This window comes from Tauraco erythrolophus, chromosome 2, assembly GCF_009769465.1.
Source record: "Tauraco erythrolophus isolate bTauEry1 chromosome 2, bTauEry1.pri, whole genome shotgun sequence".
Lineage (NCBI taxonomy): Eukaryota > Metazoa > Chordata > Aves > Musophagiformes > Musophagidae > Tauraco > Tauraco erythrolophus.
Window position 1 is genome coordinate 132,567,333 of NC_141466.1, and position 25,010 is coordinate 132,592,342.

General features: G+C 45.6%; 1 protein-coding gene across 1 annotated transcript in view; it reads right to left on the bottom strand.

Moving 5' to 3' along the window:
- Positions 1–19,745, bottom strand: part of KIZ (kizuna centrosomal protein) — a 55,916-nt gene extending 36,171 nt beyond the window's left edge. The window contains exons 1-4 of the mRNA XM_086626574.1: positions 19,585–19,745; positions 14,598–14,660; positions 5,526–5,682; positions 1,285–1,377 (exon numbers count right to left, since the gene is read on the bottom strand). Of these exons, the coding sequence (XP_086482700.1) occupies positions 1,285–1,377; positions 5,526–5,682; positions 14,598–14,660; positions 19,585–19,745 (474 nt within the window). The remainder of the gene's footprint in view (positions 1–1,284; positions 1,378–5,525; positions 5,683–14,597; positions 14,661–19,584) is intronic.
- Between the last annotated feature and the right edge of the window lie 5,265 nt (positions 19,746–25,010).

Sequence of the window (25,010 nt, forward strand, 5' to 3'; positions counted from 1 at the left end):
AATTAAAAATGTAATTCGCAGCTGCTGGAGGCCTGCTCATATAGGTCAAGGTTGCTCGGGTTCATTGCTTTGTATATTACAGTTTAAAGAATGCTCTAAATTCAAGGTTTTTAACTTTTTAATCTACGGGGGAAACTTCCTATAAACTCAGATTAACAGCTGCTAATGCACTGAAGAAAGAAAACCAAAAACCTTCCTCCTACTATAAAAACAAAATAGCGTGGCCTCTGTTTCTTTTCTGATAAGAGTCTTAAATACCAAACATTTAACTGCATAATAACATTTACTGGCAGCCAGGCAGCCTGCTTAGCAGATATATAAAGCAGGTAAAAGGAGAAAAAGTTAATTTCTTGGCTGAATGATTCCATCGGTAGCTATAGGGCAAACTAGAAAGTCTTTTCGTAAAGTAGCAGTTGATTCTTCTATCAATCTGCAGCACACATACTCTTCCAAGGAATGCATTAAATATGAAAATCATATCCCGTTATCATCTGTTTCCAGCTTTCAGCCCAGTAAGCTTTTCTTAATGAATGCTGTAGCCTAAGGGACAAGCACGCTGTTGGCTTTTCTGAATAATGGAGTGATGCCACCAGTTTTGCTTATTACAAAATCGACTGGCTGAGGGGGTTTCACACATAGTCACAAGTGACTACTCTTGCCAGCATGCTCCAAGTTATTACAAGATGTTTTTAGACATTTCATCTGAAAGAGCTTTACTGCTTTTAGTGAAGAAAACAGCTATGGTCTTGAACTGTATCATTTATATGGAGATAGGAGGAGGGATTAGAAGCCTGCATTACAGCAGATATATGGCAGAATATATTTAAGTATTCCTTGTCAGTCTTTTTGTCTGTTACTTAGATAGGCAATCTCCTCCTGCTTCTTCTGAGAAAAGGTCCAAGCGCACCAAATTACGAACACGCCGTACGAACCGACCGCTGCATTTCTAAAAATATCGTTCATTAAGAATAAGAACGTTTCTTCCTCGGTCAAGATCATTTTCACAGTACTCGGCACAGGAATTACAAAACCCAACAAGATGATGGATATAAACAGTTACAGGTTCTCTCCCCTCTTTAATTCCGGTCCTTTGGCTGAAATAATTGCACTTTTTACCCAGGTTATCCTACCTCACTCAGGCACTAAACGCTATTTCACACTACGGATGCCCCCACAAGATGCCCACGCGTGGACTGGGCAGCGATGCCCGCCCTTCACGCAGCAGCTGGGGGCAGAGCAGCGCAGTGTAACCACCCATCTCCCTCCCCGCTTCCCTCCCGTTACCTGCTCGTCGGATCCTGCTCCCTTGTCACCTTCTGCTGACAAGTTACCCTCTCCAAGTGATAACACGCTTTTAATTTCTCTTCCACGCCATGCCTAAATGCGAACAAATCCGTTATGTAAAATTGAAGGCCAAAAAAAAAAAACAACCCCCGCCACGAATCAGCAAATATTACTTTGCAAATTGTGCACTTTTAAACGCAATGTCCTAGCAGCATTTTCCCTTGGACCGCGTTCAAAAAGCCAGAGATCCCACTTCCTCCCGATTCTTCTGCTCCCCTGAGCAACCGACGTGGCCTGTACAGTCTTCTGCAGGTTTTTAATACACATTTACTCATTCACACAATTTAGAATCCTACACAACAGTAACAACTTGTTGACTCAAATTTATTTCACCCCAACTAGTATTTGTTAACGCCAAATTACTTCTGCTGTACCCAGGCGATGACTGCGCTGCTGTGGGATGAAATGAGCTTCAGAATTTGTTTTACAGACATCATCTTACAACTCACTGAGCTGTTGCAGGGAAAAACACACGGCAGATGTTAGGAAGAGCCACCCAGCATGACAGGCAACTTGCTGTGGTGTTCCTAAAACAACTGCCCAAGCCGCCCGCGCCTCCACTCCATTGTTTAATTGACCAGAGGTAACGCATTCACGTGGGGCTGCTGCTCAACAGCCAAGCACACAGCACCTGTAATTAATCCTGTTCGTTAGTAATTGCAAGCCCCAGTAACGAGTTACACCGGCTCCGAGCGAAAGCACTTCAGGACCTGTTCTGCATCAGGTAACGTGCAGGAAAATAAATCTTTCAAACAATTAACTTAACCAGCTCTGCACTTCGCTCCAGCGGTGCATCCGGCAAGTCTGCTATTTCCAGAAGCTGCTCCTAAAATCCTAAACATTAAATTTTAAGAAACAAAAACTATCCACACGAGAATTAAAGATGCTCAAAATAAACTCACGCATAACTACTGTATTTTCCTGAAAGGTCAAGTGAATTTACTTACACTCCCCAAAATTACTGAACAAATCGCAGACTCTAAAACACAAGGGGAAAAGAAGTGAATCTTTCAGAAACAAAAGAAGTTTTGTCAGCTACAGCCACACACAAACTGTGCACATAGTCATGATAAAGCACTCCTTAAGGGTGTTCTCTCTCTATGAAAAAAAGGGGGAAATAGTAATAATTTCTTTCTGTGTACTTCCATGACAGATTAAACGATTACATGCTCCATAATTCTTATGCAATCCACAACAAGGGGGCTTTTCATAGCTGTAGCATGGAGGACGTGGAATCTGTGCTTTGCTCAACAGCTCAGAAAAAAATAAGTCTAACCTGGCAAAAATAAAATGGATGGCACAGAAACACCAACATGGAAGTAATGAACAAAAACAGCACACGCAGATCCACCCGTGGCACAACTAGGACTCACACCAGTAGGCTGGAACAACCTCTCACCAAACTGGGGTGCATTAGGGTTGCTAAGAATAAAAATCCTTAAAACCAACACGGGAAACCTAGCATCACAACATACCCCCAGTCCTGCTCTGCTTCAAATACAAATAAAAATTAAAAAAAAAAGAACAAAAGGGGAGGAATCGTGCACACACTCCCAGGCACAGCCTTTACACTGCACATACTGAGCCGAAGCAGGAAAAGATGCTCCGTGAATGCCACCAGACCCAACAGGCTTCAAAGAACGACCAGGCACTGGCTGGGCTGTAGCTACACAAGGGATGTTAGCCAGCCCGTTGGCTTATTAGAGTGGGAAGCAACTGCCCAAAATGCAATTGCATTTCAGAGAAATAAAAAACAACCACAACGGAGTACTAGACAGCCACACAAAGATACGTGTTTTGTCAGCACCACGTCGCAGGGGCTTAAAATGCTTCAACTAATTTGTTTCCTCCTCTCCTTTCTTCCAGCAAGTTCAAAAGATGCAGTGGCAGAGGGACAGATGTAGCCCCTGCCGAGTATTTCTGGAGAATGTGACTGCTCTTGGAAAGCAGACACGCACATTTCCCTCCCAGTTTCTACCTCCTCGACAATCTGACTCCAGATACTAGTGGCGTGACCACACCTCACAATTTTATTTTTTAAAATCCAAGCTCATCACCAGTCTGTATCACTTTGCAGCATCCCAAATTGTTGTTCAGTGAACAGCAAGACAACATAACGACACGACTCAAAAATCCTCAGGGCTCGGCTGTTTCTCATAGCAGCCCATTAAACGGAGTGCTTCGGTCACGAGTTGGGGAACAAAAATCCTGGCTGTTGTACCACCTTAAATACGGATCCTGATCGAGTTTGTTTCAAACATGAAGATAAGACATGCAAAAAATCTCTTTACTAGCACAGAAGAGTTTCATCCTGTTTCTGCATTAATCACAAAAAAAGCAACACATCTAACTGTCCAACCTACAGACAGCATTACTGATACATAACCCTACGGACAAGACCAAAGCCATTTACCCCAACAGGGCTAAACGGGAAAAGCAAAAAGTCTGTTCACGTTTGCAAATGAGGGTGTGAGGCTGGGAAAATTGAGAGAATCATCAAATTCTACTTCAGTGTTAAAAAAAAACCAACACCCACCATAGCAATTCAGGTCTAACGGTAACACGTCTTTTTATCTCAACACAAATGGAATGACTATCAATGCTTTTTTTACTTCCACATCATCTTTTTTTTCCTCCCATGCTATTTTAAGAGATTAAGGTAGACTGACTACACATTGTAGGTACAGAAATCCCCATCTCGTTATGAGTTCCACTCATCATGGGGAGAGAGAGTCCAGTAAGGGCTTGCCAGAAGACACATACTTTTCCCCAAAAAGAAAACAGAATCGAGCTGACTTTGGACAACTGTTTCTGCAACGAGAATTTCAGCCCAAACCCAACTGAAACAGGAGAACCAACAGCAGAGGGTGGCTAATGTAGCTGTTGAAGGGTCACTTTCAGTGTCCTCCTGAGAGCTTTTGTTCTTCCTTTTCATATGCAATGACCACCCATGTTTTCTACCTGTTGTGGTCATTTTTAAGAAACCAGTCATCAAAAACCAGAACAGGCACGTGTTAGCTCGTCAGCCTCTTTCATGAGGATAACTCTTCCCAGCACGAGTTCTCAAACTGATTCTTCATCCAGCCAAGTCAGCAATAAGACCCCCTTGGCAAACGCAGACCTTTGAGCTGACGGCGGTCAAGGCTATGAGCGGGGAACGGAAAAGCAGCGCGTCTGCGGTCGTCCTTGCTAACGAAGGTGCTGCAAAGGCAGCAAGAAGTATATTCTGTCGGGTGGTGGCTGTTCTGAAGGAGTCACTTGGTGCTACCACGCTCCCACCGTGTCAGCTGTGGCGCACAATTCGAGTACACAAGGTGAAGAAACGCTCCCTGGGCCTGGCTCTGCCAGTCCAGAAGGAAAGTTCAAAGTTTCCGTCTCTGAAGGCACATGGATCAAACCTCTGAGTGCATGCAGAAACGTTACCAAAAGCGAACATCCGAGTGATACAACTGGGATACTGGAGGACTGGTTTTCTCCCTTACCACTGTTCAAGTATTGCTAGTTGACTGTTTAGTAACAGAACTAAGTGTGACCTCATTTAACTCAGCTTTAGCCCAGATAGTTAAAATACAATAATTTGTTGCAACAGAAGTTATTTACTCTTACAACTTCCTCTGCAGATGGAGACAGAGCAAGAAGCAAGGGGAGGACCAACTGTGGCTATTTAGGGAGTTCACTCCCACAAAACTAAAAATATGTCCTGAAACAACTTCCATGAAATACATGTGGATACTTTTAAGCATTAAAAGCCTTGCTGAAATAGTTTTATAACAAAGCCTTTATGAAAATATTACAACTCAAGTCGTCTTTTTGTCCTAACCTGGATACTGCTGGCTTATTATCTTATCGCTCACACTTCAACACATGATCCTTTTCCACATTTTCCTGATCTCAGCTCTCCCTCGCTTCCCAGAGACTCAGAAGCACAGGGCACCAAACGCAGAGTCCTGTGAAGTGCTGCTGACTACCTCTGCAGCTACAGCAGGGTCAACTACACCATGTATCAGCAGAGTTTGGGTTCATCCCAAATTCCCAAACATTACCGCTTTCAGCACTCCAAAACATATGATGAGGTTGCACCAACACCTGAAGTCCTGATGTGTATAATACCCCGACAAAACCAACTTAGCAACCCTGTAGTAACAGTAAACACTAACGTTTTAAGTCTTATAGAAAGTTACCTCCATCTTCTGAATCATCTCTGAACCCAAAGTCTTCATGTAAGCTTCAAATTGGGCAAATTCCTTTAAAAGGGCCTGGTTTCGCAGAAGAGCTCTTTTCCGTCGTTCATCTACTTCTTTCAAGTACTTTTTCAGCTTCATGTATTTTAGTTTCGTTCTACAGGGGAAAATGAAACCGTACTTAAAGAGCATGAAATTAAAACAAACGCGTCTACTACAGACACGTACGTGCTAACCCTTGAGTAGGAGTTGCCCCCCACCCCTCCCAGAAGGAGCAGACACGTTCTTCTGCACGGCTGCCCAAAGCTACAGGACGTCTGCCACGTCCCTTCAGGTTTAAACAGGGGGTTTGGCGTTCGAAAGGGTAAGTTTATTTAAACACTCTTGTAAATTTGTCATGGATGGACCTTTCAGACACCTCTAGGACACCAAATCAAAATGAAAATTGTATTTAGGAGAACGTGCTCTGCGAGTAGCACCAACGGTGACATTCAGGCTGTGGTTCCACAACTGCTTTAAGCCCACCTAAACCCACGCTGCCACCAAAAGGGGCACCTTGCTCCAAGCCTTTCCTTTTTGTGCCAACACGACCGGCTATGTGGCCACGTGGCAAATTAGGCCAAAAGTAATGCAGCTGAAATTCCATCTAAACCAGTTCTCGCCCACCCAAAAACACAGACTCACTTGAGCCAGGCCTGTTTGCTCATCTGATCACAGGGCAGCCCCGCGAGCACGAGCGCCACAGGGAAAACGTGAGCCGGGGCACCCAGGAGCATCTTTGGGTCTCAGCCTGCCTACAGGTCTGCTTCCACCACTTGTAAACTCGCAACCTAAACCCCCGAGCAGCCTATATTTTCAGAGAAACTTCAGTTCAAAACCTGTCAGATTAAACGAAAACAAATAAAAATAGAAAGGAAAGTACATGTGCTGTTTCCCCACCTGTTCAGACTTTGTTTCTCTTTAATTTACACCTTCATTTTCTAATCTAAGGGCCCGGCCATTCCCGCCCCGCGCCCTCCGTTCCTTGAGCCCCGAGAGAAAAGGCGCCTCTGAGCTTTGCAAAGCACGTGGGAGGAAAGGGACACGGGCTGAGACACGTCCCAGCCCTCTGGTGTGGTCGTGTTGCTGGTGTTGGTTGGGGGGGTGGTCTAGGGGGGGGGGTTGGTGGGGGTGTGTGCTGTTGTGGGTTTGTACTATTGTGGTTGGTGGTTTCATGCTTTGTACTATTGGGGTTTCTACTAATGTGGTTTGTGGTTTCTACTACTGTCGTTTGTGGTTTTGTGGTTTGTGGTTTCTACTACTGTCGTTTGTGGGTTTGTGGTTTGTGGTTTTGTGGTTTGTGGTTTCTACTACTGTGGTTTCTACTACTGTGGTCTGTGGTTTTGTGGTTTCTACTACTGTGGTCTGTGGTTTTGTGGATTGTGGTTTCTACTACTGTCGTTTGTGGGTTTGTGGTTTGTGGTTTTGTGGTTTGTGGTTTCTACTACTGTGGTTTCTACTACTGTGGTCTGTGGTTTTGTGGTTTCTACTACTGTGGTCTGTGGTTTTGTGGTTTCTACTTTTGTGGTCTGTGGTTTTGTGGTCTGTGGTTTCTACTATTGTGGCCTGTAGTTTTGTGGTTTCTACTATAGTGGTTTGTGGTTTTGTGCTTTCTACTAGTGTGTTTTGTGGTTTTGTGGTTTCTACTATTGTGGTTTGTGGTTTTGTGGTTTCTACAATTCTGGTTTGTGGTTTCTACTACTGTGGTTTGTGGTTTTGTGGTTTGTGGTTTCTACTACTGTCGTTTGTGGGTTTGTGGTTTGTGGTTTGTACTATTGTGGTTTGTGGTTTCTACTACTGTCGTTTGTGGGTTTGTGGTTTGTACTATTGTGGTTTGTGGTTTTGTGGTCTGTGGTTTCTACTACTGTGGTTTCTACTACTGTGGTTTCTACTACTGTGGTTTGTGGTTTTGTGGTTTGTGGTTTCTACTACTGTGGTTTGTGGTTCTGTGGTTTCTACTATTGTGGTTTGTGGTATCTACTACTGTGGTTTCTGCTTTTGTCGTTTCTACTATTGTGGTTTGTGGTTTTGTGGTTTGTGGTTTCTACTGTTGTGGTTTCGACTAGTGTGGTTTCTACTATTGTGGTATTGTGGTTTGTGGTTTTGCGGTTTGTGGTTTTGTGGTTTTTGGTTTCTACTATTCTGGTTTCTACTATTATGGTTCGTGGTTTTGTGGTTTGTGGTTTTGTGGTTTCTGGTTTCTACTGTGGTTTGTGCTTTGTGGTTTCTACTACTGTGGTCTGTGGTTTTGTAGTTTCTACTACTGTTATCTGTGGTTTGTGGTTTTGTGGTTTGTGGTTTTGTGGTCCGTGGTTTTGTGGTCCGTGGTTTCTACTTCTGTGGTTTGTGGTTTCTACTACCGTAGTTTGTGGTTTTGTGGTTTCTACTTTTATGGTTTGTGGTATTGTGGTTTGCGGTTTTGTGGTTTGTGGTATTGTGGTTTGTGGTTTTGTGGTTTGTGGTTTCTACTACTGTGGTTTCTACTATTGTGGTTTGTGGTTTTGTGGTTTCTACTATTGTGGTTTTGTGGTTTGTGGTTTTGTGGTTTGTGGTTTTGTGGTTTCTACTATTGTGGTTTGTGGTTTTGTGGTTTGTGGTTTTGTGGTTTGTGGTTTCTACTATTGTGGTTTTGTGGTTTTGTGGTTTCTACTATTGTGGTTTGTGGTTTTGTGGTTTGTGGTTTTGTGGTTTGTGGTTTTGTGGTTTGTGGTTTCTACTATTGTGGTTTTGTGGTTTGTGGTTTCTACTATCGTGGTTTCTACTATTGTGGTTTGTGGTTTCTGGTTTCTACTATTGTGGTTTCTAGTATTGTGGTTTTGTGGTTTGTGGTTTCTACTATTGTGGTTTCTACTATTGTGGTTTGTGGTTTTGTGGTTTGTGGTTTCTACTATTGTGGCTTGTGGTTTTCTGGCTTGTGGTTTTGTGGTTTGTGGTTTCTACTATTGTGGTTTCTACTATTGTGGTTTCTACTATTGTGGTTTCTAATATTGTGGTTTGTGGTTTTGTGGTTTGTGGTTTCTACTATTGTGGTTTTGTGGTTTGTGGTTTCTACTATTGTGGTTTTGTGGTTTGTGGTTTTGTGGTTTCTACTATTGTGGTTTTGTGGTTTCTACTATTGTGGTTTGTGGTTTTGTGGTTTGTGGTTTTGTGGTTTGTGGTTTCTACTATTGTGGTTTTGTGGTTTGTGGTTTCTACTATCGTGGTTTCTACTATTGTGGTTTGTGGTTTTGTGGTTTCTGGTTTCTACTATTGTGGTTTCTAGTATTGTGGTTTTGTGGTTTGTGGTTTCTACTATTGTGGTTTCTACTATTGTGGTTTGTGGTTTTGTGGTTTGTGGTTTCTACTATTGTGGTTTTGTGGTTTGTGGTTTTGTGGTTTTGTGGTTTGTGGTTTTGTGATTTCTACTGTTGTGGTTTCTACCATTGTGGTTTCTACTATTGTGGTTTGTGGGTTTGTGGTTTCTACTATTGTGGTTTGTGGTTTTGTGATTTGTGGTTTCTACTATTGTGGTTTGTGGTTTTGTGGCTTGTGGTTTTCTGGCTTGTGGTTTTGTGGTTTGTGGTTTCTACTATTGTGGTTTTGTGGTTTGTGGTTTTGTGGTTTGTGGTTTTGTGGTTTCTACTATTGTGGTTTGTGGTTTTGTGGTTTCTGGTTTTGTGGTTTGTGGTTTTGTGGCTTGTGGTTTTCTGGCTTGTGGTTTTGTGGTTTGTGGTTTTGTGGTTTGTGGTTTCTACTATTGTGGTTTTGTGGTTTGTGGTTTTGTGGTTTGTGGTTTTGTGGTTTCTACTATTGTGGTTTGTGGTTTTGTGGTTTCTGGTTTTGTGGTTTGTGGTTTTGTGGCTTGTGGTTTTCTGGCTTGTGGTTTTGTGGTTTGTGGTTTTGTGGTTTGTGGTTTCTACTATTGTGGTTTTGTGGTTTGTGGTTTTGTGGTTTCTACTATTGTGGTTTGTGGTTTTGTGGTTTGTGGTTTTGTGGTTTCTACTATTGTGGTTTGTGGTTTCTACTATTGTGGCTTGTGGTTTTCTGGCTTGTGGTTTTGTGGTTTGTGGTTTCTACTATTGTGGTTTCTACTATTGTGGTTTCTACTATTGTGGTTTCTACTACTGTGGTTTCTAATATTGTGGTTTGTGGTTTTGTGGTTTGTGGTTTCTACTATTGTGGTTTGTGGTTTCTACTATTGTGGTTTGTGGTTTGTGGTTTTGTGGTTTGTGGTTTTGTGGTTTCTACTATTGTGGTTTTGTGGTTTTGTGGTTTGTGGTTTTGTGGTTTCTACTTTTGTGGTTTGTGGTTTTGTGGTTTTTGGTTTCTACTATTGTGGTTTTGTGGTTTGTGGTTTCTACTATTGTGGTTTTGTGGTTTGTGGTTTTGTGGTTTCTACTATTGTGGTTTGTGGTTATGTGGTTTGTGGTTTCTACTATTGTGGTTTGTGGTTTCTACTATTGTGGTTTTGTGGTTTGTGGTTTCTACTATTGTGGTTTCTACTTTTGTGGTTTGTGATTTCTACTATTGTGGTTTGTGGTTTCTACTATTGTGGTTTGTGGTTTTGTGGTTTCTACTATTGTGGTTTTGTGGTTTGTGGTTTTGTGGTTTGTGGTTTTGTGGTTTCTACTATTGTGGTTTGTGGTTTTGTGGTTTGTGGTTTTGTGGTTTGTGGTTTCTACTATTGTGGTTTTGTGGTTTTGTGGTTTCTACTATTGTGGTTTGTGGTTTTGTGGTTTGTGGTTTTGTGGTTTGTGGTTTCTACTATTGTGGTTTTGTGGTTTGTGGTTTCTACTATCGTGGTTTCTACTATTGTGGTTTGTGGTTTTGTGGTTTCTGGTTTCTACTATTGTGGTTTCTACTATTGTGGTTTGTGGTTTTGTGGTTTGTGGTTTCTACTATTGTGGTTTTGTGGTTTGTGGTTTGTGGTTTTGTGGTTTGTGGTTTTGTGATTTCTACTGTTGTGGTTTCTACTATTGTGGTTTCTACTATTGTGGTTTGTGGGTTTGTGGTTTCTACTATTGTGGTTTGTGGTTTTGTGGTTTGTGGTTTCTACTATTGTGGCTTGTGGTTTTCTGGCTTGTGGTTTTGTGGTTTGTGGTTTCTACTATTGTGGTTTCTACTATTGTGGTTTGTGGTTTTGTGGTTTGTGGTTTTGTGGTTTCTACTATTGTGGTTTTGTGGTTTGTGGTTTTGTGGTTTGTGGTTTCTACTATTGTGGTTTTGTGGTTTTGTGGTTTCTACTATTGTGGTTTGTGGTTTTGTGGTTTGTGGTTTCTACTATTGTGGTTTTGTGGTTTGTGGTTTCTACTATCATGGTTTCTACTATTGTGGTTTGTGGTTTTGTGGTTTCTGGTTTCTACTATTGTGGTTTCTACTATTGTGGTTTGTGGTTTTGTGGTTTCTACTATTGTGGTTTTGTGGTTTGTGGTTTTGTGGTTTCTACTATTGTGGTTTGTGGTTATGTGGTTTCTGGTTTCTACTATTGTGGTTTGTGGTTTCTACTATTGTGGTTTTGTGGTTTGTGGTTTCTACTATTGTGGTTTCTACTTTTGTGGTTTGTGATTTCTACTATTGTGGTTTGTGGTTTCTACTATTGTGGTTTGTGGTTTTGTGGTTTCTACTATTGTGGTTTTGTGGTTTGTGGTTTTGTGGTTTGTGGTTTTGTGGTTTCTACTATTGTGGTTTTGTGGTTTGTGGTTTTGTGGTTTGTGGTTTCTACTATTGTGGTTTTGTGGTTTTGTGGTTTCTACTATTGTGGTTTGTGGTTTTGTGGTTTGTGGTTTTGTGGTTTGTGGTTTCTACTATTGTGGTTTTGTGGTTTGTGGTTTCTACTATCGTGGTTTCTACTATTGTGGTTTGTGGTTTTGTGGTTTCTGGTTTCTACTATTGTGGTTTCTACTATTGTGGTTTGTGGTTTTGTGGTTTGTGGTTTCTACTATTGTGGTTTTGTGGTTTGTGGTTTTGTGGTTTTGTGGTTTGTGGTTTTGTGATTTCTACTGTTGTGGTTTCTACTATTGTGGTTTCTACTATTGTATTTTGTGGGTTTGTGGTTTCTACTATTGTGGTTTGTGGTTTTGTGGTTTGTGGTTTCTACTATTGTGGCTTGTGGTTTTCTGGCTTGTGGTTTTGTGGTTTGTGGTTTCTACTATTGTGGTTTCTACTATTGTGGTTTGTGGTTTTGTGGTTTGTGGTTTTGTGATTTGTGGTTTCTACTATTGTGGTTTGTGGTTTTGTGGCTTGTGGTTTTCTGGCTTGTGGTTTTGTGGTTTGTGGTTTCTACTATTGTGGTTTTGTGGTTTGTGGTTTTGTGGTTTGTGGTTTTGTGGTTTCTACTATTGTGGTTTTGTGGTTTCTGGTTTTGTGGTTTGTGGTTTTGTGGCTTGTGGTTTTCTGGCTTGTGGTTTTGTGGTTTGTGGTTTCTACTATTGTGGTTTTGTGGTTTGTGGTTTTGTGGTTTCTACTATTGTGGTTTGTGGTTTTGTGGTTTCTACTATTGTGGTTTTGTGGTTTGTGGTTTTGTGGTTTGTGGTTTCTACTATTGTGGTTTGTGGTTTCTACTATTGTGGTTTTGTGGTTTGTGGTTTTGTGGTTTGTGGTTTTGTGGTTTCTACTATTGTGGTTTGTGGTTTTGTGGTTTGTGGTTTTGTGGCTTGTGGTTTTCTGGCTTGTGGTTTTCTGGCTTGTGGTTTGTGGTTTCTACTATTGTGGTTTTGTGGTTTGTGGTTTTGTGGTTTCTACTATTGTGGTTTGTGGTTTTGTGGTTTGTGGTTTCTACTATTGTGGTTTTGTGGTTTGTGGTTTCTACTATTGTGGTTTCTACTTTTGTGGTTTGTGATTTCTACTATTGTGGTTTGTGGTTTTGTGGTTTCTACTATTGTGGTTTGTGGTTTCTACTACTGTGGTTTCTACTATTGTGGTTTGTGGTTTTGTGGTTTGTGGTTTCTACTATTGTGGTTTTGTGGTTTGTGGTTTCTATTATTGTGGTTTCGTGGTTGTGGTTTCTACTATTGTGGTTTCTACTATCGTGGTTTCTACTATCGTGGTTTCTACTATCGTGGTTTCTACTATCGTGGTTTTGTGGTTTCTACTACTGTGGTTTCTACTATTGTGGTTTGTGGTTTTGTGGTTTGTGGTTTCTACTATTGTGGTTTGTGGTTTCTACTATTGTGGTTTTGTGGTTTGTGGTTTCTACGTTTGTGCTTTTGTGGTTTGTGGTTTCTACGTTTGTGCTTTTGTGGTTTCTACTGTTGTGGTTTGTGGTTTTGTGGGTTGTGGTTTTGTGGGTTGTGGTTTCTACTGTTATGGGTTGTGGTTTTGTGGGTTGTGGTTTTGTGGGTTGTGGTTTCTACTGTTGTGGTTTGTGGTTTGTACTACTGTGGTCTGTGGTTTCGTGGTTTGTGGCTTTGTGGTTTCTACTATAGTGGTTTGTGGTTTTGTGGTTTCTGGTTTCTACTATTGTGGTTTTGTGGTTTCTGGTTTCTACTGTTGTGGTTTCTACTGTTGTGGTTTCTACTGTTGTGGGTTGTGGTGTTGTGGTTTCTACTATAGTGGTCTGTGGTTTTGTGGTTTGTGGTTTCTAGTATTGTGGTTTTGTGGTTTTTGGCTTGTGTTTTTGTGGCTTGTGTTTTTGTGGCTTCTACTATTGTGGTTTGTGGTTTTGTGGTTTGTGGTTTCTACTATAGTGGGTTGTGGTTTGTGGTGCTGTGGTTTGTGGTGCTGTGGTTTGTGGTGCTGTGGTTTTGTGCTACTGCGGTCTGTGGTTTTGTGGTTTGTGGTTTTGTGGTTTGTGGCTTCTACTATTGTGGTTTTGTGGTTTGCGATTTTGTGGTTTGTGGTGTTGTGGTTTCTACTGTTGTGCTTTCCACTGTTGTGGTTTCTACTATTGTGGTTTGTGGTTTGTTGTACTGCAGTCTGTGGTTTTGTGGTTTGCGGTTTCTACTATAGTGGTTTGTGGTTTTGTGGTTTGTGGTTTCTACTATTGTGGTTTGTGGTTTGTCGTTTTGTGGTTTGTACTACTGCGGTCTGTGGTTTTGTGGTTTGTACTACTGCGGTCTGTGGTTTTGTGGTTTGTGGTTTCTACTATTGTGGTTTTGTGGTTTGTCGGTTTGTGGTTTGTCGGTTTGTACTACTGCGGTCTGTGGTTTGTGGTTTCTACTATTGTGGTGTTGTGGTTTGTGGTTTTGTGGCTTGTGGTTTCTACTATCGTGGTTTTGTGGTTTGCCGTTTTGTGGTTTGCCGTTTGTACTACTGTGGTCTGTGGTTTTGTGGTTTGTGGTTTCTACTATTGTGGTGTTGTGGTTTGTGGTTTGTACTACTGCGGTCTGTGGTTTCTACTATTGTGGTTTCTGCTACTGTGGTTTGTGGTTTCTGCTACTGTGGTTTGTGGTTTCTGCTACTGTGGTTTGTGGTTTCTGCTACTGTGGTTTGTGGTTTCTGCTACTGTGGTTTGTGGTTTCTGCTACTGTGGTCTCTACTGCTGTGGTCGGGGGTTTCGTGGTTTCTACCGCGGGGGTTTTGTGGTTCGGGGGTTTTGTGGTTCGGGGGTTTTGTGGTTCGGGGGTTTTGTGGTTCGGGGGTTTTGTGCAGACTATATACACAATTTACATTAAATAGACAATGCAGAAACAACCCAAGGAGCAGGACCTGGCCTTAGAATATCTTCTAGGACTTCCTAAAACTTTCAGACTCTCCAAGCCCCTGGGACTTTCTAGCACAAACTATGCTACAGCGAGTTTGTAAAAGTTGCACAAAATCAAGTTGCATGTTAGTTATTACTAACTACTATTACTACTAACTATTACTACTGACTATAATAAATTTCACTATAAGGTAATTATATAATTATAATTATTATAAGAGTAAGGTAGTTATGTTATTGCTGAAGTTATTTCACCAATAACTTGGAGGCATGAATCTTACATTTATATTCATATGTTAAGCACAATGTATTGTTCTAAAATAACTTTAAGATAACCTTCTAAAAGCTTTCCATGATCCCTAAGACCTTAACTAAACCAAAGTAACCTATAAGAAGCTTTTAAGTAGACTTACAGGTATGCATCGGACTTCCTGTATTCCATCAGCTTCCTTTCCAATTCCAGCCTTTTGACTTCACTGGAAGAAAACAAACAACGTAGAGTAAGATGAAAGCATTTCACAACTTCAACTCTCGAAACACAAGAAATAAAGTGTTTTACAGAGCACAACCTTTTCAGAGCAGAGCGCACGACTTTGCTGGATCGGTCGTGTTACAGATCGATCTGCCGGCTGAGCTTACCACAAAAAACCCAACCCTCAAAGCTTTTCCTTCTCTCTGTTCCTCACTGGCACAAGAGCTAAGCTGTTCCAAAGGGAAACGATGCCTGAACACGTCTATACCCACACGAGACCCACCGCAACAGCCACAGAGTTGTGCCCAGCTTAAGCTGGTGCTCCAGGTGCCCTCTCCAGCAGCCCCAGCACGGGCTCTAAACCCCGGCACTGGCAGCTCGTGCGCTCAGCTCCCTCTCTTCCCCACTCCCAGTCCCACTCCCAGTCCCGACCACTTTCAACGCAGGAAACACGGCGCTGAACTCGTCTGAACAGACAGCTCCCCAGAACTTCTCGTAGGAATTTACCCACACATTAAAATAGTTTTCCAAAAAATCCCAACTCTTTCCCAGCTTACAGTCCCAATGCGCTCTCCAGGTATTTTATTTCACCTTTTGAACTTCAAATCAAGTCCTTATTTCACACGTGTGCGTTAATGCCAAGTGCATCCAGAGGTTCCCTTCAGGAAGGGAGCCCTGGCAGGCAGTGCTGGCATAGCAGATGCCAGTAATCACCAAAACTGTTGATGGCTGTGACAACGCTGCGGGGCCCTCCGTGTCTGTCAGAGGCAACACAAGAGTACAGGCCCACGGGGGTGACCAGACTGCTGAAGAACAAACCCCATACCTCACCTACAGCCTACTTCAAAGAGAATCTATTTTCGGGAAGAGAAAACAGCAAAGCTGATATTATTTAACAATTACAAATCGCACCTGAAGATGAGCAACCACCCCATGAGCAAAAAAAACAATTAAAATAATCGATTGATGAGACAGAGGCTTCCAGTAGATTCACGTTACGAACCCTGCGACAATCAAAGCGAGTACCCCAAGTTGCTTATTAAAACCATAATCTTAATTTCTCGTTAGCCAGGAAGGCTGGAGGCAGGCACGTGAGACTGCACGCACCCCTTCGGGCGGGCACGCTCACCCACGGATTGGAGCACTCCCCCCCAAACGTGTCCGTGTCGTCGCCACACACAGCCGCCCCCTCCCAGCTGCCCTGCACAGAGGAAAGCAAGGAAAAAAATCCCTTCCGGCTTCTTAGCCGGAGAGATCAAGGCATCCATTTTACCCATCTGATCCTGCCTCTGTCTGAAACAAGATTAGGTTTTCATGTCATGTATGCAATTTAAAAGCCACGCTTCATCTGGGATCTCATCCTTTCAATTTCCTTTTACATGACGGACAGCTAAGCAAAAGCAGATTTCAAGATCTTGTTTTTACACTTCTAGAAGTAATTTTCGTGACTCCATGAAGAACGCTGATATCCTGACGGATGGAAAAGCCGCTGGACGCGAGCAGCCCTTGGCTCCAATCCCATTTCTCACTCTCTGATACCCCAGGTAGCACATCACGCTCCTCAGCTCCTGAACAACCGCTTCCTTTCTGCCAGCGTGGGTTTTCAGTACCCCCTTCGTTCGTCTGCTACAGCTATTTGGACAGCACGAGAATATACAGGTGAGGTCTTCCAGGCAAGACAAAACAGTATAAAAACCCCCAAACCACCAGGTAAGAGCCTCTCAGCATTTGGGTGTCATCACTAACGATGCCTAAAACCATCACCACGCAGCTCAGGGTGTTTGGCAGCACAGCTCTGCCCCAGCACTGGATCACTACTTCACTTGCAGATTCGCTTGCCCAGGTTCTGGCAATCACTCTGGCCGCTCCGTTGCACCAGCACATCCTCCTTTACATGAAAACATCAAAGCTCGTGGCCCGAAAATTTTATTTGTTCCTGTAGTTTTGCGTTTGTTTGCACCGTTTTAACCTGTTATCAACTTTTTTCTTACGTGGGCAAAACCAGCACACTTCAGAACTTTTTAAGGATCCAGGTGGCTCATTTTCAAACAGCCCTGAATCTTCAGTCTACAGAGGAGGAGCGTTAGTTTGGGATTGGAGCACAGAATTAAATTCCCTGGTCAGCCACAAGCTCTCTCTAATCTCTGGCATTTCACCAGGCATCGATCTGTAGTGATATCTGATCCCTCACCTCCCATTTAAACCAGCATGACTAAGATGCCTCAACGTTTTTGGAGATACCAGGCCTTAGTCTCTTTGTGCTCCAGCTCCGCATCCGTAATGTAGCAATAACAGTACTCCTGTCACGAAACCCTGTTGAGATAAGTACACAGAAAATTGCACAACACTTGGGCACAAAGCAATCTTCCCATAAAAGTAAGAAATGTTATTTTTACGGTTGTTTTGCTACACCAATCTGACATTAAATCAACTTTGGGCACTGAGCTGCATCCACCTTACTAGCCAGAGCCTGCTCGAGCCTTAGCCAATGGTGCTGGGCCCCTGGGCGGGTTAGAGGGGGCCTGTTGAGCACCAGCTTCTACGTACAACTGGTGCCAGCAGATATTTCTGAGGCTAATAGCCCTACCCGGTTTACATTCTCTGCCCAGGACACATCACTATTTGTGTTTACTGCAAGCCTCCCTTAGGGTGAAGCATCTGGCCTCCCTGTCTGAAGAGCCAGGCTAATTGCAAAGTGGGTCACAGCGTTAAGGACAGCACTTAACCACATCATCTATTTACCTCATCGCCCACACGGCTCAAACGCTGCCTTTCTCACCAGCAGCCACTGAAGATTAAGTGCTGAGTAATCACAACGTGGTCAGGTCTGCATAAAACACAGGAGGTAAGCTGCCCCGTTTCACCCATCATCTCAGACACCTCGAACCTAATTCTTCATAAAATTTTGCACGCACCACAGATAACACTGACCTGCATATGCATTTTTTTTTATATTCAGACTGGACAAAGTACCACCATTGGGAAATGAAATATGGCCAATCATAAAGCCTAACAGGTAATTTAAGGTACGGTTATGAGGTTTTTTGCACAAGTCTCCAGGCAGTCCATGCTATTTATCAGAAGCTTAATAACTGATGGCTAACATCTCAAGCACTTCATAATTCGAGCATTTAAAGAAAAATCAGGTTTATGAGAACAGGTGGAAAAAATACTCGAGAAAACTCCCTTCTGGTTGAGCAGGAGTCAGACCAGGGACATAACCAGCCCATGTAGCCCACCTGCTGCCAGGAGTGAAGCAGCTGTGGGCACTTCAGGTCTTAGAACAGGCAACTTGGAATTAGATTGGTGCAGAACTCCAGAGCAGGACTTAAAAAGCTGAAATGCTCCAGTGATTCAATGAAAGCTTTTGTATTATCTAAGCAACTTTTCAAAGTGTAAAAAAGGTATCGCTTTGAGAAACTCTGAAGAGGCAACTGCCTCTGCACCACCATTCCCAGAGGCAAGGGCAGCATACAACTTGCAGTCTGGCGTAAGAATTACTCCTTGTTTGTCAACACCACCAGGTAGAAATACGTCTTTTACTTTATATTTTAAAGTGCATACCACAGCAGTGTGTGAGACAGAAAAGTCTATTTACTGCCACAAGACCTGTCCAGCTGGGTCTCCAAAGGAACCACAGTTTACACAATCATGCTGTCTGCCTGCCTGCAATTCCCTTTCCCCAAATAACTCCCGAATCTTTCGGTGCCGCTGAATTAGACGGCAGAGCTGACGTCTGAAGCGTACCACGTTCCCAGAGGTGTCGCAGGAGCTGGAGAGGGGGTGGTCCATTTGTGCAGCGTGAGCTCAGCCCCAGATGGGACAACAGAGAAGCCACAAAAGGGGCGACCAAACTTCAGGCAGAGCGAGCTCTCGGGAAGCACAAGACATCTCTGCTCCTAACACGAGCGATATCTGCACGCAAAGACATAGTTTAAATCAGCACACGGTCTGGAACACTCAAGATTTTCATCTGCCCTCTCTTCGTTTTCAAACACCGTGATTTAGATGAAGTGTGTTTTCTGTCTAGGGCCCATATCTTTAATAATTTCCATACAATAAAAGTATGATTTGCACATCCTTATCCAGTCTGTTAAGCAGCAAGTTATTCCTGTTTGGCCTGCCAGAGCAGAAGAGGATACTAGCAAAGACACACACGGCATTTTTGCAAAAGCGCCACCACCACACAAGTCTCGACTCGCCCAGCCGTGGGGGTCTTACCTCTGCCGATTCCACGTGTTTGAGACGGGAGCAGGACACCAGAGACCGGTCTGCTGCGTCAGACAGACAACAGGTCCTGCCCAAAAAGCAACTTCCTACCAGTATACCATAAAGGATCTCAGGAGACTTCCTCCGGCCGGAAATCCAGCACTAATTGACACCAATTCCCGCGGTTTTGCCGCGCTACCACTAACCGCACACCGCTGCGGGGATGGCCCAGGCGCGGAGCTCCCACCACCGGACACCTTCTTCCCGAGCCAGGCCCCCCTGGAGCACCCAGACACGGAAACGCCCCAAAAATAACTTTTTTGAAAGAATAAGAAGATGACGACGGCGGGAGAAACGCCTGCACGTGCCCGCTCGCCAACCGGCCAGCGGCAAAACGCCAGCACCGGCGGGATCTGCTTAAAGCAGCCGGGAATTTGGCAATCGGTGCCCCGAGCGGGTCACTCAGAGCACGGGCACCGGCAGTGGGGGGTACCGGCGAGCCGGCCGCCAGGGCCGGCCCCAGTTCGGGCCACCCGGCAGCCGGTAAAGCGGAGGGAGGGGACGGAAGTCCGGCACGCTGCCGGGCGCCCCGCGCACGGAAAAGCCCCGGTGACAACGTCCCGGCAGCGCCTCACGGGCCGCGCGAACTTTTCCCGGCGCCCGCTGCGGACAGAGACCCGGGAGCGGCCCCGTCTCCGGCGGGAACGCGACGTGCTCACCTGTGGCGGCGGCGGCAGCGCTCGCAGGAGGCCGCCGTGGCCGTGCCCGGCGCGGGGGGAGCGGGAAGCCGCCGGGCCGGGCCTGCTCCCGCCGCCCTGTTTACGCCGGCGGCTCGCGCCGGCCCCGCCCCGGAAGCCCCGCCCCGCGCGCGCGTTGCCATGGGGACGGGGCGGGCGCGGAGCCGCCATGGAGCTGCCCCGCCGCTTCTGTACGTGAGCGCGGCCTTCGCGGCGTTTTTAAGCCTTTAAGGGCCGAGGGGCGGCGGGCGCGCAGCTGGGAGCTGCGGGAAACCTGCGGGCGCGGAGATTTTACAGCGCGCGCTGCCGAATTATGGCTCCGTCGGCTCATCCGGGGTTAAATCTGGTCATTCGGCTGCTGCTGCTGCTGCTGCTGCTGCTGCAGAGAACGTGGCCGCACTGCCCTGCCGGGTCTCAGACTGGTGCTGAGAACTGGGGCCCACTCGGGAACTGGGGGCCGGGCAGGCATCGGTGCGTCTGGAAACGGGAAACTGGGACTTGGCAAGGCGCTGGGACGTTAATTCCAAAAATAATTGGGAGCAGCTGAACAGCTACAGTAACATGGCCCCCTTTAACGGTTTGTTTTACCGAGTTTATTGTCCACCATGTTTTCAGGAAAAGACTAATGCAAGTGTCGTCTTTCCACTGGCACAGAAATCCAGCACCTCCGTCAGGTTCCGGGTTCCTCCTCCTCTGAATTGCCTGTCTGCTCTCACCAACACCCAGCGGGCAGTGGAAAACACCACACCACCTAAGTGAGCTCTGGGTCAGCGTCTACATCGCCAGCTGGTAAACGAAGCAGCAAAGAAACCCACTTTTTCCTCACTTTCAGACAAAAACTTAGGTCCCTTTGAAAGGGAGTCACCAAATTAGTGCATAAATTCCAGCGCCCCGATAAACAAAGTTCAAATAGCGCAAGAGTGTTCGAATTTAAGGAGAAGAAATGCTACATCGACAGACAAAATCGTGGATAGCTATGAAACGCTTTCGCGTAATTAGAACAGCAATCAGTATACAATTAGCATGAGATCATCATCGTAATTACCCTTCATTAGAACTTCTGTCTGCCAACTGCCACATGAAAGCCTCAGTTGTAGCGAGGAGGTAATAACAGCGCGGCTGAGGACACGGCTCAAGCCACGTGCCGGTGCCAGTGCCTGTGCTGGGGGGTTCGGGAGGCTCAAGAGCACCCAGACGAGCTTTTGGGCTCTTTCAGGGCGGTCCCGTCCTGTGTGTTGGGGTTACTCTGCCAGGTTTTGGTGCCATGGGACACTGCTCCTAGTGTTTTTCAACACCTTCAGCCTCAAACTCGGATAAACCGAATTTAAATGTAAAGTAAAAAGCTTCACTGAATGGATGTTTGTCTCAACAGTCGCCAAATTAGCTTCTGGCACTTGAGTAACCATAGCTGCTGCTGGCTGAGCCTTTGCACATCCGCTCCAAATAAACGGCTCCATGAGATACGGAAGGCTTTAGCTCATGGAAGAGCTCACGTACTCCAGAAAACACACAGGCAACGGATTTGCAGCTTTGGGAGCCTTTTATTGTTGAAATCACGTAAAACGTGCTCATAATAAAAGACGTACGGTTCTTTCCCGCTCGTCTGTTCACGGAAAGCAAGGACGTGTTGTGGAGACCTCCATCACAGCGCCAGCTCCCACCTTCACAAAAACCAACTGGTGAAACGTGGGCCTGAGCTCGCCCAAGTTCCCAAAGTTGGGCATTTTTCCCCCAGATCCTGACTTTGCAACCCAGACCCACCACAGCTTGCCCCTTCCTTTAAAAATATGTTGGGGAAAAACTGGGGCTTTGGCATCTCAGCTGCGGACACGATCCCCTGCCCTCCTTGAGAGTTACCTAGAATCATAGAATCGTTAGGGTTGGAAGGGACCTCAAAGATCATCTAGTTCCAACCCCCCTGCCATGGGCAGGGACACCCTCCACTACACCAGGTTGCCCAAAGCCTCATCCAACCTTGAACACTTCCAGGGATGGGGCAGCCACAACTTCTCTGGGCAACCTGTTCCACTGCCTCACCACCCTCAGAGTGAAAAATTTCTTTCTTAGATCTAATCTAAATCTGCCCTTTTTCAGTTTAAATCCATTGCCCCTTGTCCTATCACTACACACCCTTGGAAAAAGTCCCTCTCCAGCTTTCCTGTAGGCCCCCTTTAGGTACAGGAAAGCTGCTATAAGATCACCCCGGATCTTACTACCTGTAGCAGTAAGACTTCTCCGGAGCCTTTGCATCAACACGATGTTCCTGCTCAGGCATGGGGGCAGATAAAACAGAAAGAAAAAGGTTTTGATGGTTGCTCCAGTTAAACGGCTTTTTTTTTCCCCCCCAGAAGGTCCCTTACAACGGCTCTCATTGCCATCATCTACGTCAAAATAAACAGCCTCCCCTTCGACGCGGAGGGGAGACACTCAAACCTGTCATTTCGGAACGCCGGCCGTGACACGCGCGCTGCCGGGCTGGCGCACGGCGCGAGTGCCTCACTGACGGTCAGCGCAGCAGAGTGTCAAATGCCGTAGGTGCCTGGACAAGAAAACACTTCCATGTGCGACAATCTTGTTGTTTTTCAAAACAGGCAAAGAATCTGGCTTTCTGGAGCCCGTGCCCGTGACGTACCAGGTCTGGTTCTGGAAGACTGAACTGCTTCCAAAAATATTTGCGCTTGCTAAAATGATACCGCAACTTTTGAAGGCTTCTGGCGCTATCTAAAATTATGAGCATACATTATATTTACATACTGGAAAACCTTATTCCCAAACAGAGATTTCCAAGTTTGAGCTGAAAGGGGCTGATCTCCACCTGACAGCTCAGGGCAGGAGGTGAGATCCCTGGGTCTGCACAGTTTATTTCCTTAGGGGACCTTTCCAACCCTGGGAGGTTTCTGTGATTGTGGACCACGGGGGAGGGAATGTGTGGGGCAGGGGTCTCCAGGGGCTGAGTGCTGCTCAGGAGGAGGTGGGATGCTCAGCATCTCCCTGCCGAGGTGCCTGCTTGGGGGGGCTGCCCACCTCCCCGCAGCATCTCTCGCTCCAAACCTGGGAGAAGAAAGCTGGGGAAAGGGTCGGCAGAGCGTCCTCTAATTGGGGAGGAGCTGGGAGGGAGCGTTAGGGGTCATGGTGACAAACTGAGGGGATGGTGGCAAAACGGTCCTGGTGGAGACGAGAGGCCAGGAGGGGCTGGGGGAACTGGGAGGAAGAGGGGGAAGGGGGTGTAACACTAACGGGGATGGTGCTGACCTGACCTCACCAGTCCCAGCGCTGCGGGCAGTATAAAGGAGAAGAAAAAAAAGTGGAAGAAAGAAAAGCAGAGAGGGTTAAACAGCCTGATGTTTCATTACACAAAAAATAAGGCAGTAAGGAGCATCAGCCTGGTCCTCCCCATGTTTGTCCCATCCTGTTCCTTGTCCCGGTGCAGCTCACCCTCTGCAGCCCCAGCCTGGCGATGGCATCCCCCTCGCCGACACTGCTGGGCTCACAACTGACTCAAGAATAATCTTATTACTCACATCCCCGACAGCCTACCAAGAGTGTTCTGTTTGTATTCTCCCTTCAGTACTTAAACACTTCTTTTTGATTGTTTTAATTTAATTTCAATGTGATCTGATAAGAGCTGTACAACTGTCAAAGAAATCTGTCTCCTTTTGTCTGATTAAATGCACTTTGAATGAAGTTATATTTTTTTTCCCCCAATAGCTGCCAAGCGAAAGTACCTTTGATTCAAATGCCAGGGCTGATGTGCACTGATCTTAACAGCTTTACACACTCTTTTTCATTTAGGGAGAAAACCATGTGTGCTTTCAGCGTCCTGCTTCCCTCTGGAGGTGTAACAGTGTCCCGGGAGGTGCAGGACTGGCCTCCCTGTGATGAGCATCTGGCCGCAGGGCGCTCACCTGCAGGAGAAAAAAGGGGCGAGAGAAAGAGAAGAAAGTGAAAAAGAATCTTTGTAGGGGAAGACGAGGGGGCAAGAGGCTGACGACGTGTGCCTCCGCTGAAGGACCCGCTGCCTGCGGTGGGCCGGAGAGGAACACGTTGGGGCTCGATGGCACGGCCGCACCTAGAAAAACTGGAGGGAACGATCTTGCATTTCTGCCTTTTCCACTACTGGGGTCTTGCCAAGGATCTCTGCCGTAGTTTTTTTCCTGCCCTGCTGGTCTCTGCTCCCTGCTGTTTCTTGCCAGGTGCTGCAGCTCGCCTGTCTGTCTCCCCCGTGGCCTCTCCCCGGCCCTTGGCTACATCTCTCCGAGATCGCCGTCCCGAGGAGTGCCCGTGTTCCAGATCCACACGCAGGACATGCCGGCCGCAGCCTCTGATCTAACGCCGGAAAATGGAGGGGATGCCACTTGGTCCTGGGAAGATGGGAAACTCTTTATATCAAGCAGAAATTGTCGGTGTCCTCCCGCAGGGTGCCATGGGACAAAGCCTCCCCGGAGCACCCCCCGCCTCGCGCTGCTGCCCTAACCGTAACGACGAGCTTTCCGGGCGCAGGATTTGAGCGGAGTTCCACTTATGGGGAGAAATACAAATACTGCCTGGCAACGGCCGGATTGGAACGCACCAAATCACGACTCCAACAGCACTGAAGAGAAATCGCCGATTAAACCCAAAAGGGGCGACGAGCTGCGAGCCCCGACGCGCGCAGCGGCCGCGCGGAGGAGAGTGGAGAGAGCCGGAATGTTTCGTGGCCACCGTCGGTCTCCTTCTGCCCCAATGCACCGGCTGGGGTTTGTCACGGGTCCTCTGGGCAGGGATGTGCAGAAACGTGGCTGCGATGTACCGGAAAGAGGCTTTTCCTCTCGGCAATTATTTGATTCCTGACAGTGTCCGTACATCCAGCCAGAGCTCCACACGCCAGGACAGAACTGAACACGTTTTCTTTCTTCCTTTCTTTTTTTCCCCCCTTTTCAATTAGATTCATAACACAGGCCCTGGTAGCTATGTAACAGACATACAGAAAATTTACATAATGCCCATATAAGTCTTTTTGTTAATGAATCGAGTCCCAGATGAAGAGCACTAATAATACATTAGTAATCAAAGAGCAAATAACACCAGTGAAGGTATCTCAGCGGAGCAGTTGTGTGGATCCATTTCCAACTGTCAGTGTCAACGCGTGGAAGGAAACAGCAATTAACGTGTTGAATTCAGCGTTTCAATTTTAATAAATTTAAATGCAATAAAATGCTTTTATTAAACGTTGCAGTTGCAGTTCCTTGAAACCTATCATTACTCGTTTCTGATGCATAAATAGAAAATACATATTCTTACTGAAGAAGGCGGCTGTCGCTGCCGACAGGACAGGTGGAATGAGTTCCTGCAGCAAGAAGGTGTCAAGGCAGAAGCCAGCGATAATGGCTGATTAAATAAAAAACTTCAGAACAAGACTACGGCATTTA